Below are 19,310 nucleotides of genomic sequence, written 5' to 3' on the forward strand. Positions count from 1 at the left end.
TTCAAAGCTAATGCTCTAACCGACTTTTATGTGCTAGGTCTTTCTATGTATTGTATCGCAAACTGTATGTGCCTGTGTATGTTTATGTAATTGTGTAAGGGTCTACATCATGTGTCAGATAAAGAGCTGCTGGTTTGGAAACAAACCACTGATGTTCTATGAAGTTACAGCACAGGAGTTATCAAGGTAAGCTTCCCTATATTTATTTTTCCTAACTGACTTTAAGTCAAGTCACAATCTCTGTGGCTGAAACAAGGACTATTTCTCTTTAACAGATTCTCTCTCAGAGCTTTTCAAAAACTAAAACCAGAGCTCACACATTTTCAACTGGTCAAAAATGTAGTAAAGACTTTATAAGGCATTTCTTCTTCAGTTTGTCTATTTCATATAGACCACTAGAATGAAATCTTTTCAGCTCTTGCCTATAAACATGAAAAAAATGAGTAATATAAATTTAATAGGTTTTACTGTCTTATTTTTTATTTGATATTTTTGTCTGTTTGTCTAGTAATTAATTCTCTGAGTCCACCTATCATTTTCAGCTACTTCTTCAGCACAGGGAATGAGGAAGCATTTCTCAAATTGGTTTACAACTCATTCTGAAGTAACTCTCAGTAACACCATAAAATAACTTTTGCTTGAAAAAAATAACTATACAAAATATTTTGAATTTACTCAATGGGTTGAGAACATACATTTCAGTAAGAGTTTCAATGCATGCTTTTCACCAAAGATACACAGGTCAAGAATAAAACACCATGTTTGTTTAAGGTAAATAAACAAGTAACCACAAAACCACACTCCTCCTGCAGCGTGATGAGTTAAGAATCATGAGATAGATACAGGTAAGGTATTCCCTTGGCCATTTCTTATTGTGAGCAGTTGTGGAAGGTTTGGGGTAACTTGCCTAGTAATTCAAACACTTCAATCTGATGGGTGAATTGAGTTTGGGACATAACAGTAGAGAAAAAATACAGTAGTGCATGCAACAACATGGTGCAAGAAGTTTATAATTCCATGTTTTCAATATAAAGTTTCAAAAGTTACAAGTCTCATGCTGTTTTCAGATTTTCCCTTAAATGTATTTTTCAAAACAAACATATTTGGCACATGCATAATGTATCTCTAAACAAATATTGAGAACAAAAATTTGCACTTTTCAAAAGAGAATGAAGTATTTTTGGTAACTAGACTAGAATTCTAAATAGCTTTTGATGAGCCATGGATAACTGAACTCTGATGCATTAACTAGTCTTTACTTCTTATTGCCCTTCATGCATGTTAGTTTCAATATGCTCATTAAAACACTTATATTCAAACAATTTGTAGTACAATCTTGGCAGAAAATTTGAAACTCCAGCATGCATCCAAAAAAGCTTTTAAAGTCACTGTTCAAGTATGAGACTAGCTTCCTAAAAAAAATTATGCATGTGTTTTAATATCCTGAATCAATAAATTTGACACCTTATAGCATCATATAACCAACACCAATCTCACACAGTACTAACAGCGTCTTACAAGGTTGAGATAATAAGAACAGATAATGAAATATAAACATGAAGCAAAGACCTAGTTAAAAAAAAATCACATCAAAAATACTCTGTACATTAGTGGACTTTCAGTTGCCCTGAAAAGAATATAATGCTATTTTGCTAAATCCATCATCTAGACACATATATGGATGTTTAGGGGAGGAATGAGACTTATACTTGCTAGAAGTAGCAGTCAGATAGCATGACTATAAATTTATGAAGTTGGAAAAATCTAATTAATAGCATGCCAAGTACTTCTGGGACAAAGAGAAAAGAGCATGTCCATAACATTCTTTGATAAAGCTTAATATATCTGTACAAGTGTTGTGATTTGATTGCCTATGTTTTATTCTTTTTCTTTTGAGAGACTAGGAGCCTTGGCAGTTTCCTGAGTTCTTCACATTCACTTAGACAGAAAGTTAATGTTCTTTTGGTCTCTTAGGTGAGTTCCTTTAATGAAATCTAACCAAAAAAGATATGTGCAAGTTAACAGACTTGTTAAGATGGAAAGTTGTTATCTCACCTGGGAGGAATTCAAGGTGTATAGCAAGAAACACATGATTTTGATAGAGATCAATAAAAGGTGACATAGCCATAAACAATTTACATTAATTCATCTATGGAAATGTCCATCTTAGCTGAAAGGTTTAAAATCAGAGCAACTTCCCTGAACAAGTTTCATTAAGAGAGTAAGCACTACAGTAAGAGCCCACATTGATGTGTTTTATTCAGGATGTAAACATTAAGACTTTCCAACCTTCTCACCCTTCTGTAACACCTTTACTACGGGGAGATACTACTTCTGATCAAGTGCTTTGATCAAAAGAGACCAATGGATTTATAAATGGTAACAAACACAGTTTTGGGTCCTACTTGCCGACAAAGGCAGTAGTTTCAATTAGCAGTTGATTAAAGTCATCCCAGAGTCTGAGAACTAAATGAATATTCTGAAGCCTTCAAACAGTTACAGATCAAAATACTAAGAATTTCTAAGCAGTACATCTGGTAAGCAAACAAGTATGAAAAACGGGGCATCTCTCTTAAGGGAAATAGTAAAACAAAATTCTGGTTCTAGTGAATTCCGCACTAGCACAGGACCATGTCTATATGGCATCTGGAGACTCTACAGTGACCTCTTACAGTGTTCCATCAACCTTACAGCAAGAAAACCCAAGTGGTTCCTGACTTTCCATTTATACTCATTTATTTTCTTGTAACTGGGCACCACAGACAACCGCCTGTTATACATCCTGCCTTCAGGTATTTGTGTATATTCATGAGCCTTCCTATCTTTTGCATACATAGTCCCAGAATCAGAAAGTTGTCTTAAGTTTAATCAATTCACAAAACACTCTGGCTGATTATATTCCCCTCCATTACTAACACTGCATTATTTACAGTAATCAATAAATTAGTTTACTCACTTGAAAAAGGTAATGTCCTATATATTGCAAAGGGTAGTGTCGAGCTCCAGAGAGACACTTTTTATTTTGTATAGAAGAAATTTTACCACCGATGAATACATGAGTTGCATTGTGCTCTGCATTTTCAGATGAACATATGGTTGCCTTTCCAGCTTTAAGAACTCTAAATAAACATATTTAGAAAGATGTATTTACTACATTATATTAACACTGCCTAAAGCTACAATAACATTCACAAAATACAAGCATGCAAGTGCAACTGAATAAGGCTTCTAGATGTATGGCACAGCACAACTTTGTTCGAAAGATAAAAGGGCACTTAATAGTCTTTGAAAAATGAAAGAACCCACTTAACAAAACATTACTCTCTTCAAAATTTAACACTAGTTATTAAAATCAATGTACACCTCCAATATTGAGGTATTTGTTGACAACAGCTATAATTTATTGCATTATCTATCCCAAAATAATGATCTTTTGGTTAAGTTTTCCTATAAATTAAGCAGTTAACAAAAAATGGCAGACTCCTTTTCTGAAAAGTAGTATGATGCTTTTGTAACAGAAATATACATTTGCAGCACTAGTGCTGTCCAGTACCATAAAAGTATCATATACAGAAAAGAGATTTGCTTGTCTTTGGGGCACCATTACACATAACAGTTTCCCCATGGTCAATTTCCAGACCTGCTCAGCTGCAAGTGCTCCTATCTTTTAGAAAAAATGCCAGACAAAAGAAAAGGTGGAAAAATAAGATTTCATGACATTCTGGATATAGGTTTTATTTTTCATAATCCAGATATATAAAAAGAAAATGCTGCTGGTCTTACACACTTACCCATCCAACAGCTAGGCACTAAAGGCAGGAAGAGCACAGAAAGGGGATAAAAGGCACAGTGCTGTTACATACTAGAAAAAGACCCAGACATTCCCCAAAGCTATAGTGTCCTTTATGACTGAAAACAGTACCTGCTGAAGACAAAAAATATCTACCTGTCAGTGTTTTATGACTGACTAAAAATTGAGTGCATGGGAAACAGTCTGTAAAAAAACATCTTTCACAAAACTTGTTCACCTGTCTTACGGATGTTGTTCCTGTTAAAGGTTGTTTCCATTGCAAGAAATAGAAACAGAAAGCATTGTGCAAGACAGCATTTCAACAGTGTTATCATGAACATCTACATAAGCAGTTTTTATGGAAAAAGAAGCAGCATTTTTCACAAGTGTAGCAGGACATAGTAAAAATTCTCCCACTCCGCCAAAAAATAGAATACTTAAAATATTTTCAGTTGGCAAAATCAGAAGATAACAACTTCAATTACCTCTCACTTTGTCTTTATGAAATACAGACACAGGCATTCTGTGATATAACATGCAGCCCTTTACCATGATCCAACAAACTGCAATTCTGTTCTTGACTGTGGATCTGTGGCACACTCAAACCTGAGCAGTCCTAACTAACTGGAATCTCAACAGAAAGCTGGACAGTATCTGAATGAATGGAAAGCTCTGAAACTGTCAGGAGATGTTCCTTTTATGCTACCAGATGCAAATACGAATAATATATGCACTGATTTCAATTCAGGTGTACAATTTAAAGTAATGAATCCAAATGTGTAGAAAGAGTATGGAAAAGAAACATATATTCTCAGCATTCTTGCACTTTGGTTTTCCTTATCTTTCTTTTTTTCTTTCTTTCATTTTCTACTTCTCTATACTCACTTTCTAAACTATCTGTATTTACAATATATCAGAATCATCTGTTTTAGAACAGATTTCATCTTCAGAACTAGAAGAACCTATTACATAAATGTGACATAAAGACTCATCAGGTCAGTAGCAGTGAGGCCCAGATCCATAAGACACAGTCAGGTCATCTACTCAAGTGAAATAAAGTATACAGTTCCAGCTACTATTTGAATGTAGAAAAGAAAAACTGTAAATCTGTGTATCTTGCCTCAAGAAGGAAGTTTCTCTTAGCAGCTTACTTGATAAAAACATATGCATGTTATTTTTAACACCATACTAAAAGAAGACAAGAAAAGTGGTGATGTTACAGATTTAAAGTCTTTATAAAAGTATGGAAATATATTAATGAAAGTAATTCAGAGTTTGGATAGCTGCAGGTTGTTATGGATCAAATTAACTGGGATGGAACTCCTACCTTCTAATACATGCCATTCGTTTATCGCCTCTCTTAACAAGGAGGACAACTTTCCATCTGTGGAAGGCCCCTGGAGCACCAGAGTTTGTCAGTTCTTCACGCCATCTTTTAGGTGCAGATTGCATTTGAGGTGAATAATGGGTGTCTCTTTCAATTTCATATCCCCATTCGTACGTTGTTTCATCAAGCCATCTGCCACTTTCAGCACTATTAATTATGTACTCCTTAGTTAGTACCCACTTTCCTAAAAAGAAAATGAACTGTCAACCACAAAAGATTTTTTGTGGAGACAAATGGCAATCAACTGAAGAACTACTAGAAAATTAACTTAAACATTTCTTGTGCAAATAAAAGATGAAATTGTAAGTACAATTTAAAAAACTTGTTCCTATTACAAGAGTCCTCCACTTCAGACTCCAGAATCAAAAATCTCACAATGCCACTGAAAATGATTGCTTTGTTTTCTTTTAATAATGATCTTTTCACCCTTCCTAGATAAAATATGTGTCTATCTCCTCAAAAATATCAGATACATTTTTTCAGCTTCCCAGATTTTGTTCTTAGGACTTTCACAGAACCTTGGTAAGTCCTTTATTTTTAATACCATTTGACACTTCTAAAAATGTACTAAAATGAAGAAATATTTTACTATCTATGATTTTAAAGAACTAGACATTTAACATGTAAGCTCTTCCTCTTACATATTCTTAATATTACTTGCACTGTTGGTGTAGTGAATATCAATATTCGGGGACACTGTTTTAGACTTTTTTCTTTCTCCTTTCTTCTTTTCCAATCCTTTTCTCTCATCCCTTGGCTCCACCTCCTCCGCCTCTCCTCTTTCATCTTCCACACGTATGCTTTTGATATAGTATGTAATGATCTTCCCCTTCTCTCTGTCTCTCTCTCTTCTTACAGGTTCAGGTCAAGAGCAGTGGTTAGTAACCTGCTCCTGTATTGAAACACTACCTACAGAAGACACTGTAAGAGAAATTGACTTGAACTGTGTGAACCTAATTGGTTTCGCAGAACAGCAGCTTTGACTGACAAAATGTCTCAGTGCAGGAGCACAGATGGCACTTCTACAAAACCTATTATAGGTACCAGTGGATTTATAGCTGGAAAAGGTATGCTGTGCATGACCTGGATGTTAAAACCACTTTCATGTGAAGTTTCCACCCCAAAACTTCTGTCAGGTAGGAAGTACATGACAGGTGGTAGCCTTGATAGTATTTCTGCTGAACTCTATGGAGTTCTAAATGTGTTTAAACATGATCTTTCTTCACTACCTGGAAAACAACACAGTAGGAATGAATACACTGTCTCTGCCATCATAGTAAGAGCAATGACTATGCAAAATAAGCACCTCTTCTGGATTAAGAAGTATTAGATGGTATTGGGGAAGATTTGCATGTATCGAAGCATGACAGAGTTTTGCATCACCATGAGGATGCTACATTGTACCATTTCCACTCTGTTCAAGAAAATATCTTCAAATTTTAAACTCCAAAAAGTAAGAAAACATTAACTCAAAGGTTTAGAATTGCTAAAACGAAGTGCTGTGCTAGAAACCTAGATGCATTTTATGATTTTTTCCCCTCTTGGAAACTTTTGGGCTATTTCGTTTTTGTAAGATTGAAATCAGAATTTTATCTTAGTACAAAGAAAAATACATACATATATTACAGAAATCAAGGGATTTACATATATCTTTAAACCTAAATGTGTCTTTAGTCATTTGTCTATTACCTCTTAATTTAAGATTATCCATCCTAACAACTGCTTTAACACTTTAGAGTAATATGATACAGGGAAAATAAATATCATGCTTAAAAATGGTATTGTGATATCTCAAAACTACAAGATACTCAAACAGCATCACAGAATTCTGACAGGTGATCAGTCTATAAAAAAAATTTAAAATACAGAATTTTCATTCTAAAAGCATTTTAGTTGCTAATGAATGGGATTTCAGCACCAGACCCTAGTTAAACAGAAAAGACCAGAAGCTGGTGTGAGAATGGCAACAGCCTGGAATTTTCTCTTGCTGCATAAACAAGAACTTACAATGACCTTTACCAGTGAATGTTCCACATGAATTTGTCATCAAAAATCCATGCTGACTACAGGGTTCGTACTCCCTCTGCCCTCTTTTAAGCACCCAAATAATTTGAGCATGACTTCATTATCTAAAGTATAACAAAGTGTTCTGTTTGGGAACAGATGCAGATTCAACAAAGGGAAATAGCAGGATTATCATTTAGGGAAAAAAAAATCAAAACAAGAAAGTGGACTCCACTTCACCATAACACTATGTTAAAAATCAAGGTTAATGGAACAAGAAGAATGAAGGTTTGTAAGACAGTTCATTCACAAAATTAAAACAAGTAACTAAAACCCTTTTAAGGGTCCTTTCCAGACTTATGCTGTAATGATATGAAATTGAACAGCAAATCTTTTACTCACCAGCAGCGCAGGCAGCTAAGACCTTTTCACTCTTGCACAGCTTTTTTGCTACAAGATGTGTACAATTTCTGTATTTCTAACAAAACAAAACAACACACTTTGTATCACTGGAAATATTTAAGTTCTTTGTCTATTTATATACATACCTAACCTATTGCATAGTCCTTTCTTCTAAGACTTGCATTTTACAGCTCTAATTCTCTTTGTTGTATTGTAATGAATTGTACAGTACCTTACTCTCTACAAAAACACAGTTCAGCTTGGACAGGCATTTGAGCAGTGCCTTCTTCTCTTGTTTTTTAAATCCAGTTATTTGTATTATCCTTTTCTGGCCGCAACTTGCCATCTGTTGAAAGAAGAATGAAAAGGAAACATTAACACACAAAATACACACCACGGCAAGTTGCTTGCAAGGCCTAACTATTATTTGCTACTTCTTTTCCAATAAAATAGGAAAACACACCAAAAGGAATGAATGATGGTACACCACATTTTAAGCTCTCACTGCCTGCCACAGCAAGGACACCTGATAAGCGGTAACGGAGCAGCCTGAGAAACCCAAACTGCAGCCTGCAGTGGGCCGAGCCCCCCAGGTCTGGCATCTTGGCTCTACACCCAAACGCGTGGAGGTTCAGTCCTTCGGGCCCCTGCTCCGCTGTCGGCAGTGCGGGGCAGCCTCCATCGCCCCGCGGGGGGAAGGAACCCCGCCGTCCCCGTAACAGGGACACGCAGCCGAGGTGCGGCAGGCTGGCGGCGGTGCCGGTCAGGAGGTGACGAGCGAGGGCCCCTGGCTGCGGCGGGGAGCCCTCCAGCGCTCACGTACGGAAGCCACGGGTGAAGGCGCCGTACCGGCACTGACGCTGGTTCGGTTCGGTTCGGTTCGGTTCGGTTCGGTTCGGGTCGGGTCGAGTCGGGTCCACTCCGATGCCCGCCAGGCGCCCCAGCCCGGCAAGTTCCCGCCTTCCCACGCCCCGCCCCCGGATGTGGCGGAGCGGCCGTTCCGGGACGTTGTTACTGACGCTCCGCGGTCGCCGGGGCCGCTGGCGCGGAGCCGCAGGGCGATCCCGGCCGGGTAAGTGGCCCCGCTGGGGCTGCCCTTCCCCTCAGCTTACCGTGCGGCCGGGGCCACGGCGCCGAGCGGGACAGCGCTGGGCTCCGCTGCGGCCGCCCGCGGAGCAGCGGCGTTCCCCGCGACCGCCTTCTCTCCCGTGAGGCACGGCAGGGCGCTGCGCAGTGCCCGAGCTCCCAGGGGTCCGAGGCGCTGGTGGGCGCCTGAACCTGCAGCGGGAAGGCGGCGCCGAAATCCGTCTGAGGTGGTCCCGGCGGCGCGGCGCTCCAGGCCCGGCTGCAGCGAGGAGCGGGAAGGGGCGGTCTTCCGTCAGACAGAGGGGAGGGGGTCCCACAAGGCGCAGGGAGGCGCCGGCAGGCTGGGGCGGGTGGCGGAGGGCGCTGACGCTCTCCCGGAGTCTGGAAATCACCGTGGCTGTTGCTCGACGGAACTAAAATTGTGGAAGGCTGTCTGGCAGGGAGATTTGTCGGTCTGTATGCAAGGTGAAGTGAGTTACCTCTGGAACAAGCTGTCTGGAAGAATCAGGAAAGGGACTGGATTCTGACACTCAGAGCCATTTTCTCAGTATCTCGGAGAAACATTTCAAAGTTTCAAAGCCACATGCTGCATGGCCTTCGTAGGGCAGGTGGGAAGGTAGTGCTACAGCCAGATAATCAAGCCACATATTTTTGGGAAGGGCTTTCTGCCCTGCTCATGAAGGGAAGGCATTCCTCCCCCTCTGCTCAAGTTGGTACAACGTTTTTGTTATTAGTGTCAAGGCTTGATTTTTTTCAATTACAAAACAATATAAAAAAATCACAATAATATTGATCTTGTACCTCAGGCACTCAGTGTAGAATTCAGAAATGTAGAAATGCCAAGATGCTGTTCATGAAACTTTTTTTCAGTCGCCCACTCTTTATTTTGGTCCCTTCTGTATTTGAGGGATGACTTTTGACTATTTCTCTCTCATGTAATGAACTGAACAGATATTGCACAAGAAATCTGTTGATGCTTCCTAGCAAATAGAGGTAGTTTTGTAGAACGCTTTTATTTGGTTTTTCTACAGTTTGAGAGTAGAATGCATGCATTCAAAGAAAAAAAGATTACAAAAAAATGGTTGAAGTACCTCTTTAGAGAACTGAATTGTGGTCAAGTCACTCTCTACTCATTGAGGTATTTCAGATACTCTCTCATATGTAAGACCTGTAAATTGAGATATGTGCAACAAAACTCACAAGTGCTGAGTTTTTATCACTGCAGCTTAGATCAATAGAAGCAATGCTTTGAGCTCACCACTGCTATAAAACATAAGTATCTCTCAAAAACCAAAACCACATAGGTGCAGACATCTAACATTTGATAGCAAATTGGACACATGGTTTAAATCTGAGTTTCCCAGAATATCAAAACAGAAAAAGAGTTCTTCCAGGCCACAGATGACTCTTGTCTTGCTGTTTAAAAAGTATTCTGGTCCCCTTAATGCTTACTGAAGCTTTTCTTATCTCTTGTTTCTTTAGCATTGCAGTTACTTTTTTTATGTGAGCATGAAGAAATAAACATCAACAGTCTTTGTCCCTACTCTTTGCAAATTGACAGTGAAAAAAATCTCAAATACTTTGAGTTAATATTCAGACTGCAGTTATTGCTTGCACTTCTCTATTGACAATGAAGATTAGTTGCATTTTCTATTTTGTACTTGTTGCACCTTTATACTTTTACTGTTGATTTGTCAGGACTGTAAAGGTATTTATTTTAATTTTTGTAAACTTTTATTTTATTTTAAACAGTTTAATTCTTACTAACTAGGACTAGCTACTTAACTGATAACTAACAGCATTTACTTAACTGATAACTAACAGCAGTTTTATGTCGCAGGATTCTTAACAGGCTGGAGAAGTCTTCAGCATATAATACTCTAACTCCTAGTGAACAAAGCTGTGAAGCTCTGTCAGGGGAGATTTAGGTTAAATTCAGGTGCTTCACCCAGAGAGTGGTTGTGCACTGGAAGAGGCTTCCCAGGGAAGTGGTCACAGCCCCAGGCCTGCCAGAATTCAACAAGTGTTTGGACAACACTCTCAGGCACATGGTGTGACTCTTGGGACGTCATGTGCAGGCCCAGGAGTTTTGCTTCAATGATGCTTGTGGTCCCTTCCAACTCAGGATATTCTTGATTCAATCATTCATACTTATATCATGACCATTTCTTACCTTTAAGAATTAACTTATTTTTCCCATGTCTCTGGCACATAAAATAGTGTGGAATCAAAATAACTGAGATCTCAAACATTTCTCATCTATTTTTTCTTTGAAATACATTGTTACCAAAATGTAGCTTTAAGGAATTAAGTTTTTTAACCATTATTTCAGTGATCGCTGCTAACTTTGGAATTCACTTACTCCCTGATTCTGTTATTTGGTTCATTAAAAGTCTAGAATATTTTCTTCCTTTCTATCCTTGTTGTGATCTCATTATGGTAGCTAAGTGTCTCTTATGTCTCATCAGTCTCATAGGGAGCAGGCTTTTTAACTAATGTATTTTTAAGTCCCCCTAATTTCCTTTAATGTCTTTGTCAAATATACAATTCATTTGGTCAGTACTATAAATTATGTTTTAACAGTTTGTCTCTGGGTTTGAGATATTATCTAATTTTACACATTTTCTTCTACAGTACCTGTGACATGTTCTATAAAATTTAGGAAGCAATTTTCTGTACTACACACATGGTATTTCACTTATAAAACTTCTATTTACATTTTAAGGACAATGAAGAATGGCTGTACAGCTCTCACGTCCAGTTTATTAAGAAGCCAAGATCAGAAAAATAAATATTCCTTTTCTCCTATCACAGAAAGATTTTATTTACAGTGTATCAGGTGTCCATCTCTTTCAGACCTCCTTTATTAATTTTATTACCTAGAGAGAAAAAGAGTTTACATTTTCATTACACTGTTCCAGCTTTCTACCTTATACTCTTTATTTCCGTTATCTTCTGTGCATATTTATATTGTCATGCCTTCTGCCTTGAAATTTCACTTCTTACATTTCCCAGTAATAGCTATTTTACTTCACACAGTTATCTTTCTTCAGGCTTTATTGGTGCTGCTGCTTTCTATGTTATCACTGTTGATCCTTGTCTGTCAATCTCAGTGTGTTTCTCAAAGCCTCTGCCACTTTGTCCTTAACTTTGCAAGTCAGGGTTTCTGTTTTTTTGTTTGATCTTTTTTCATATGTTCTATTTGTCCCTCATAAGCCTTTTGACTTCCTGTGTATGAATTCCTTATGCAATTACTTGCACATTTTGAGAGTGATAAAATCCATGCAAAAGCATCTTTCCATTGTGAAGTATAATCTGACAGATTTTTGTTAGTGGAATATGTTTTGTAGTATGTGCTTAAAATACTTGCCATCATGCAAACAAGTTTATCAGTTGACTGATTAAAGAAAATTATTCATTGGAGTTTTTTTCTTCTCTAAACATAATATGTATACTTTTAAAATGAAACTTGCAATGCAATAGGCAGACATTTAGTAATCACAGCTTTGTAAAAAAACCAATCATGAAACTACATTGCAAAACCAGTCATAAAATCTAAAGCAGTATGAAGTGTCTCCACACTGCCTTCATGTGGATAAAAGTCTAACTTTATGCCACTTACAGTCCATTTTTTTCTTCAGTATGAAGCACTGTCTCTGGCTTCTTGAAACTGAAGGAATTTAAATTTTCTTCTGTAGTGATAAGGGATTACAAGGATTAGGAATAATACAATATAAATCCGCAGAAGCTATGGGAGGTTCTTAGTAGTAATCACCTTTCTATAAAAATACCTGTAGTTTCTCTCAGGAGCTAATGAATACAGGAAAGGCAGAAAAAGCATTGTGAAAGTTCCTGCTTTTCTTCAAGCTGTACTGATTATATAAATGCTCTGTTATCATAACTTAATACTTATTTTTAAAAACATCTTCATGTTCTTTTCAGGATGTGTCTTTTGTGTTGCTTTCATGTAACCATTTTTGTTCCAAAGAACGTTTATTTGTATGACTGTTATAAGCTCAGCCCATCTTCTCATCTCCTTGCATTCATCTGCCTTTCTGTGAGCTTGCTTTCTGTTAATATGTCAGTGGATCAATGGACAAACATAGAGAGCACAGAATAGTGTTCAACAGCTTGTTCTGTAACTCTTCTGTACATGAGCTTATGTGTTCAATTAGTTCAATCAGTTCAATTAGAATATTAGTTCAATCAGTAATGAATTAGTGAACTGTATTTTTTTTAGTGTACTTTCAGTCTTTCATGACTTGGACTAAGGTTTTGGTTGTTTGTTTCTTTTAAAATATAGTTATGAAATGAATTTATTTTGCATTTAATACTTAACTTTCCTACCACATAAAGTCCAAGTTTCTTTTCATTGTCTGATATGAGTTAATCCAATGCTACTTCTTAGACCTTCTTAATCATATTACTGCTCTTCTGCCCTGTCCTAAATGCACTATATATCTGCCTGGAATACTTAAGTGACCTAGTTTCCCTGGTGACCTTCTAATAATATTTTCTCCTACATAGGAGGTCCATTCTGATGTGATCAGCAATTTTTCATTCCTCAAAGTCCTTTCATCTTCTTCTTTTTCTCTTTGTTTTTTGAGGATACCCATAAGCTGATTGACATTGTGTTTGCTGATTATTTGGGTTTTGAGCTGTAAAATGCATTTTGTTTGTCTTTTGGTATTTTGTTCTTCTCTAAGTAACTGTATTTAAAATGTATTTAAAATTTAAATATAGGTAATGCTAAGAGATATTGTAAATTTTTGCTAATCATTGCATGTTGTTAAGTACAATCTGTATATACTATGAATATTCCAGAATGGTTTATTCTCTGCAATAACACATCTCTCCCCTCAGTTTTATTTCTGGCTAGGCAACTGCCAACAGCATGTCCAGAATGCAGATAAACATGAACCCTGGGTTGCAGACATTAGAAAATCAAGTTAGAGGTGATATAGTCAGTGGGGTAATGTGTTACTTGTACACTTTCTACCTTCTCTGCAGTTCACTGTACTTCAGATCAGTATAGAGGGAAAAAGTAGAGATGATTGTGGATGGAAGGACAAAAATACTGGAAAGTAGTTAGGAGAAAGTATGGCATTAATTATTATAAGGTAGATAGTGAAGGTGCAAAAAAAGCAAGAAAGATTCAAAATACCTACCAGAATGTTACAGTTATGGTTTTTTATTAATATGTAACTGGAATATAAGATTGCAACATATGGGTATTGGACATGGATTTGCCATTTGAGGTGAGATTCATAGAATGGGATGGATTAGAAAAAACCTTAAAGGTCAACCCCCTACAAGCTCCCTTTTAAGTATTGGAAGACTATGACAAGGTTTTTGCAGATTCTGATCTCCACTCTCAACAGTCCCAACTCTCTCAGCCTGTCTTCGTAGCAGAGGCACTGTGATCATCTTTGTCACTTTCCTCTGGACTTGTTCAAGTAGGTTCCTGCCCTTCTAATGTTGAGGTTCCCAGAGCTGGATGCAGTGCTCCAGGAAGTGTCTCACCAGGGCTGAGTAGAAGTTTGAGCACTTAACAGAGGATGATAGCGATTCTTTGTAATTGTTTATTTGTCCCTTAAGGTGGAAAACCTGTTATCAGCAGATCTTGCAAATCTTGCTTGCCCATCTGCATGTAACTCTTCCCATGTTTTGGCGATGGAAAGCTTAAACATAGATGTCTGTTCCATGTACATTTAAAGACAGTATGGCAGGAGAGGGAAGAAAATGGAAAAAGAGCAGGATGAGTATTAATGTGGAGACTAATTAGGAAAATTTTATGTGTAGTGTATTGGACATACATGTCATTAATCTTCTGAGGTAAATGGTAAATGCTGACTAATGTGGTAAATGTGACCTGACAAAAGGTAATCAGGTTTTTGGGTGCAGTTCCCTTCCCACCACTTCCAACACATACACCTCCTCCCTTTTGATTGTCTCTAATAGACAATTTGATTTGTCCTAAGATAAAAACATATGGTGGGAATTTTCCTAAGGTAAGAACACCAGGTAGGAATTGCAGGAGGAACTGTCTGGATGGTTGCGTAATTGATGTATTCCAGAGATGGGAGAGCTCTGATCGTTATGATTGACTTCGATGCACCTTGGCCTGCAAAAGGGTATGTTGCCATAGACTGGGCAAACCAGTCTCCTGAGCTTGCAGGCATCTCCTGTGTGAAATACCTCCCTCTGCTCCCCAGCAGGGATGCCTGCAGGGTACATCCAACCCAAAGTCAGGGAGAACTCACTTTTGGAGGTTTGAGTAAAAAAGCGGTAAGATCCAGCCACATACAGAGATAAAATCCTAAAGTAGTTCCATAGGTACTTTGTTGCTTTGTAACTGTTCATTCTGTAAGGCCAAAGACTGTAAACCTGTATGTTTCTAGCCAAGCCTCTGATATTTCAACTCTTCAGACCCACTTATATTATATACTGAATTGACAAATGTAGATACTGTACTAGCATTAATTCTAATCATAGTCATCCGCATAATCACTGTCATATTTCTCATGCCTGACCAAGTCTTTTCTCAGCTACACTGCTACAAGTGGCGTAGTTGGCAGGATGACTTAATCAGGCATATTCAGCAGAGCATTTGCACACCTTTAGGAGGGAATTTGTGTATTCAAGCATAGAAAACTAGAAATGGACAGTATGTTGTCTCTCAAAGAACTTTTACAGCAAATTAGTCTGGTTTGAGAGAAGCTTCCAGATCCTGATTTGCTGCAATTCTTGGAGGCATAAAACAGGCCTCAGTGAATTATTTTGGGAAGTGTTTCCATATTTAAATTACTTTTCAAAGTAAGACATCCACCTCTTAAATTTTCACAGTAAGTATTATGTTGGAATAATTTTGTCTCTGCAGGAGATAGTGGAATTAACCTGAGGCACTGGTTCTAGTTGAAAAGGTGTATGTGTAAATGTGTCTGTCTAAAAATATATAGGATGGTGTAATCTGCTGTTCATGGGCTTTTCTTGAACAAGGCTGCACTCTTTGCTAATCTGGGTAATTAATTAGAAAATATTTTTATAAGTACTGATATATTGAGGCATGATTATGTATTCTATGCAAAAAAATCTGTGGGTTGGTTTTTTTTCAGTGAATAAATTTAGGTCACTTTATAAGAAATTAAAAGGAAAATTGTGTAACAAGAATCCTTGGTTAAGAAACTTTGATTTTTTTTTTCAGTTTTCAGTTTCTGTATGTAAAGTGTAGTTCAGAATTTCTTTGAATATGTTATTAGTGGAATTTAATCACAGGCTGTTGTATTTAATCCTCAAAAGCATCCTTTTTCACTTTATTGTTTAGATATTTAGTAAAGTTCCTGCACTGTGGTTTGGTTTTTAAAGACCTCAGTGGTAGGTCTTTATTCTTTCTGATCTGAAGGTAAGAATTTCAATGTTCTCACAGGCAACAATATTCTGAGATAGAATTTGATCAGGCTTTGACTAGTTATGTGTTTTTGTTTTTGGCAGGTGGCTCTGATTGGCCATGCTTCAAACACCAGCTCTGCTTCATTTATGGACCTTACTGTAGTCTTTAGTTCCTGTACCAGTTTCGATATTTGCCTGAAACTCCGAATAATACACTCTTCCTTTTATAACTAGCAGCTGACTAACTATAACTAGCAACTCTTCCTTTTATAACTAAATACGTCATCTAGCCATCAGCTCTGTGATGTGCCTAATCTTCTCTCTTGCAGAATTCAATACAATACCAAATCCAAGTTCTCTCAATAGCAATGCAAAATACTGCCGGAGTGTTACTCTGTTGTACTAGATAATCTCTACTTCTCTTAATTTTAAAATTTTATGTTTGATAAGGCTGAAACTCTTAGTTAATATGGGTGAAATAATCAGCTTAAAATTTCAGTGTTAGCAAATAAGCTACTTATTTAACTTCACCAAACATGTTGAAGGGATCGAACTTTAAGGCAAAAACACTCTGTCTGAAAAGGGAACACTAACAAAATCATTCAGAAGAAAAAAGAATAAATTATGAAAGGAACTGTAGCTAATGATGCCATCCAGTTGCTTTAAAGTGCTTCTACCTCAACTTTAATGAATTAGATTTGTCAACAGCATATGTTTTATGCACTGCTTCTAATGAAGTGGCATACCAGCACTACAGTGTACTTTGAGGTTTATGCCATCAAAGCTTTTTGCTGTCATAAAGTAGACCTTTTTAAATAATAGATACTAAAAACTACATTTAAATAACATTAAGGTTGTGACACAAACACCAAATGACAAACTTCAGGCAATTCAGAGTTAGGGCTGACAACTTGTCATTATCTTGCATTGTCATTTTTCATTTTTCAAAAAAAAAAAAAAAAAAAGAAAAAAAGCACCCTTGCATGATTTAAGGATTGAATGTCAGACTAACTTTAAATTTCTTGGCTTTTGTGGGCTGGAGTTAGAACCTTACTGTCATTTTCTATGCAGGGTTTTTTTGTTGGTTTTTTTGGCTTTTCTTTTTTTAAATCTTTTTTGTTTTGTTTTGTTTCCTTTTTTTTTTTTTGCATATCCTCTGTTTTTAGAAAAATAATAAAAGCAGTGGAAACAGTACATGCTTTGCTTTGTCTTTGTTTTTAAGACAAATGTAAGAGTATTGGTCAAAGAATGCTATCCTGTTGTCAAAATTACATGCTGTTCTTTCAAACTTCCTTTGCTTATGTCTTTGCTGATTTTTCTGTAGAACTTACGAGTTACGGGAACTTTAGTCCTGAAGTACTTTAGCTAAAACCCCATAAAGTAGTGATAATTCTTAATTCTTTTCCACATGAAGAACCACTTTCATTTTATTGAATACTACTGCCTAAACCAAGAGTATACAGAAAGCTTGTTAAAAGATTTTTAATTGCTTAAAATATATGAAACAAAAGCACATAAACAGGGGAGTTTGTGGGTTTTTTTACATATGTTTTCCCATTTTTTTGCTGTTAAATGTAATAGAACTTTCTGTGCAGGTATTTTAGCATGCATGTGTTAAACATAGTCCTTTCAGTTCCTCTACAGAGATGATTCCTCAAGGTCTGTAAGTCTAATGCAGGCAGTCTATTTTTTGCATCATCATTTTGTCAAGTTAATCTAGCATAAACTGGTACTGCTGCCAGGTTGTCAGGCCTGTGCCAGTCACTCACTTCAGCCCCATCCTACCATCAGTGCTCATACAGCTGCCTGGTAAATAGGGATAAAGGGGCTTGAATGGGCTAAGTGGCTGGTACAGAAAGTTGGTAGGATCCTGTGAAAAAAGGGTCAGAAAATGTGGTCTCTTATTCAACTTGTCTGAATCTCTTTTCTCAGTACAGTCAATGAATTTCTCACAATTCTTTTTATTGTGTTGCTATTAGTACGTAATGGTACAAAAGCGTAATTTGAATAAAAAGTTGTGACTATTCCAAGAAGAATTGGTTTAGAGAGCTAAATTATCTAGTACTATGGATAAATGTATTGTTTGAAATCAGAATAGCAGTCTCTACAATATTTACATTCTTAAGATGCCATTTGACTGGGTACATGTAAGTTATGTCAGGTAATGTAAATATAGGGAATTGTTGCTGCATTAAATTACAGGCTGGTTTGTACTGAGCATTGATCTGGTTATAAATAAGAAACCCAGCCCGGTTCCATAAACCGGCCCTGGGCTGACTGACAGGGGCTTCAACCAATAACATCTTTCCTAAGGTCCAAGCATGTGGCTGGTTCAATATCTAGGGGCATAAAGTATGAACCAATTGTGGCTGTTTAGACTCGGGAGTTTTGAATTTCCTATAAAAGAAAGCTCCGGACAGCAAAGCACAGTGTTCGCTGATGTTCAGCCAGGGTTTGTTGGGTGTGCTGTCTCACACACGTAACCACCACGTGATAGGGAATGGAGAGCAATACAGCCTTCTTTGTGCTTATACTGTAATAAACATATCCCTGGTGCACACTGTGGTAGAAGGAAAAAATGGAAAAATCATTCTGGTCTGCCTTGATACTAAAAATCAAATTGTTTGTTAGATACTCTTGCTTGATATACACTTGCAAAGTGTATTGACTTTTGTTTAACTTATTTGGAACAAACTTAAAGTTTCTGAGTAATGTTTAGCTCCAAAGATTAGCATAAGGGTGTTGTGGTGTCACTTATTACCAGCTTACCTAGGAAAAATCTAATTTCAATAAATGCTACCCCTCTTTTCTGTCTTCGAATACTTTTTTTCTTATTCAGACTATGTGCCATTAATTAGTTTTCTTATTGGATATTTTGGTTTTTCTGGTAATGTCCTGTCTTGGTTTGGGACCACTTGCTGTTGGCTGGGTCACAACAAGCATGATTTATCTTACAGGTTAAACGAATTGAATTAACTCTCTGGTTCACTATAGAACTATTATATAAAAATAGATTTGATGACAACTCATGCTTCTGAAGGATATTCTGCTAAAGTTATTACTTTATTATTATTTAGTTATTATGGATTTAGGCAGTTAAAAAAAGATATAGAGTAAATCCTAAAAATTTGATTGTAATATAAATTTCCTTATTGAATCTTACATGGCTTATTTTTTTAAAGCTGTAAAATTCTTTGAAATTAATACAAGAAAAAAGAAATTTGCTAAAATGTGTGACCTTGGGAAAAAGAT

The 19,310-nt window shown here is 37.0% G+C and overlaps 1 protein-coding gene across 1 annotated transcript in view; it reads right to left on the minus strand.

The window, feature by feature from the left end:
- The window catches only part of SLF1 (SMC5-SMC6 complex localization factor 1), a 33,359-nt gene extending 24,831 nt beyond the window's left edge, over positions 1-8,528 (minus strand). Inside the window, exons 1-5 of the mRNA XM_041422247.1 lie at positions 8,433-8,528; positions 7,816-7,929; positions 7,584-7,659; positions 5,118-5,361; positions 2,957-3,119 (exon numbers count right to left, since the gene is read on the minus strand). Coding sequence (XP_041278181.1) covers positions 2,957-3,119; positions 5,118-5,361; positions 7,584-7,659; positions 7,816-7,929 — 597 coding nt within the window. The 5' untranslated portion in view covers positions 8,433-8,528. The remainder of the gene's footprint in view (positions 1-2,956; positions 3,120-5,117; positions 5,362-7,583; positions 7,660-7,815; positions 7,930-8,432) is intronic.
- Between the last annotated feature and the right edge of the window lie 10,782 nt (positions 8,529-19,310).

This window comes from Onychostruthus taczanowskii, unplaced genomic scaffold (genome assembly GCF_017590055.1).
Source record: "Onychostruthus taczanowskii isolate IOZ18803 unplaced genomic scaffold, ASM1759005v1 scaffold72, whole genome shotgun sequence".
NCBI lineage: Eukaryota > Metazoa > Chordata > Aves > Passeriformes > Passeridae > Onychostruthus > Onychostruthus taczanowskii.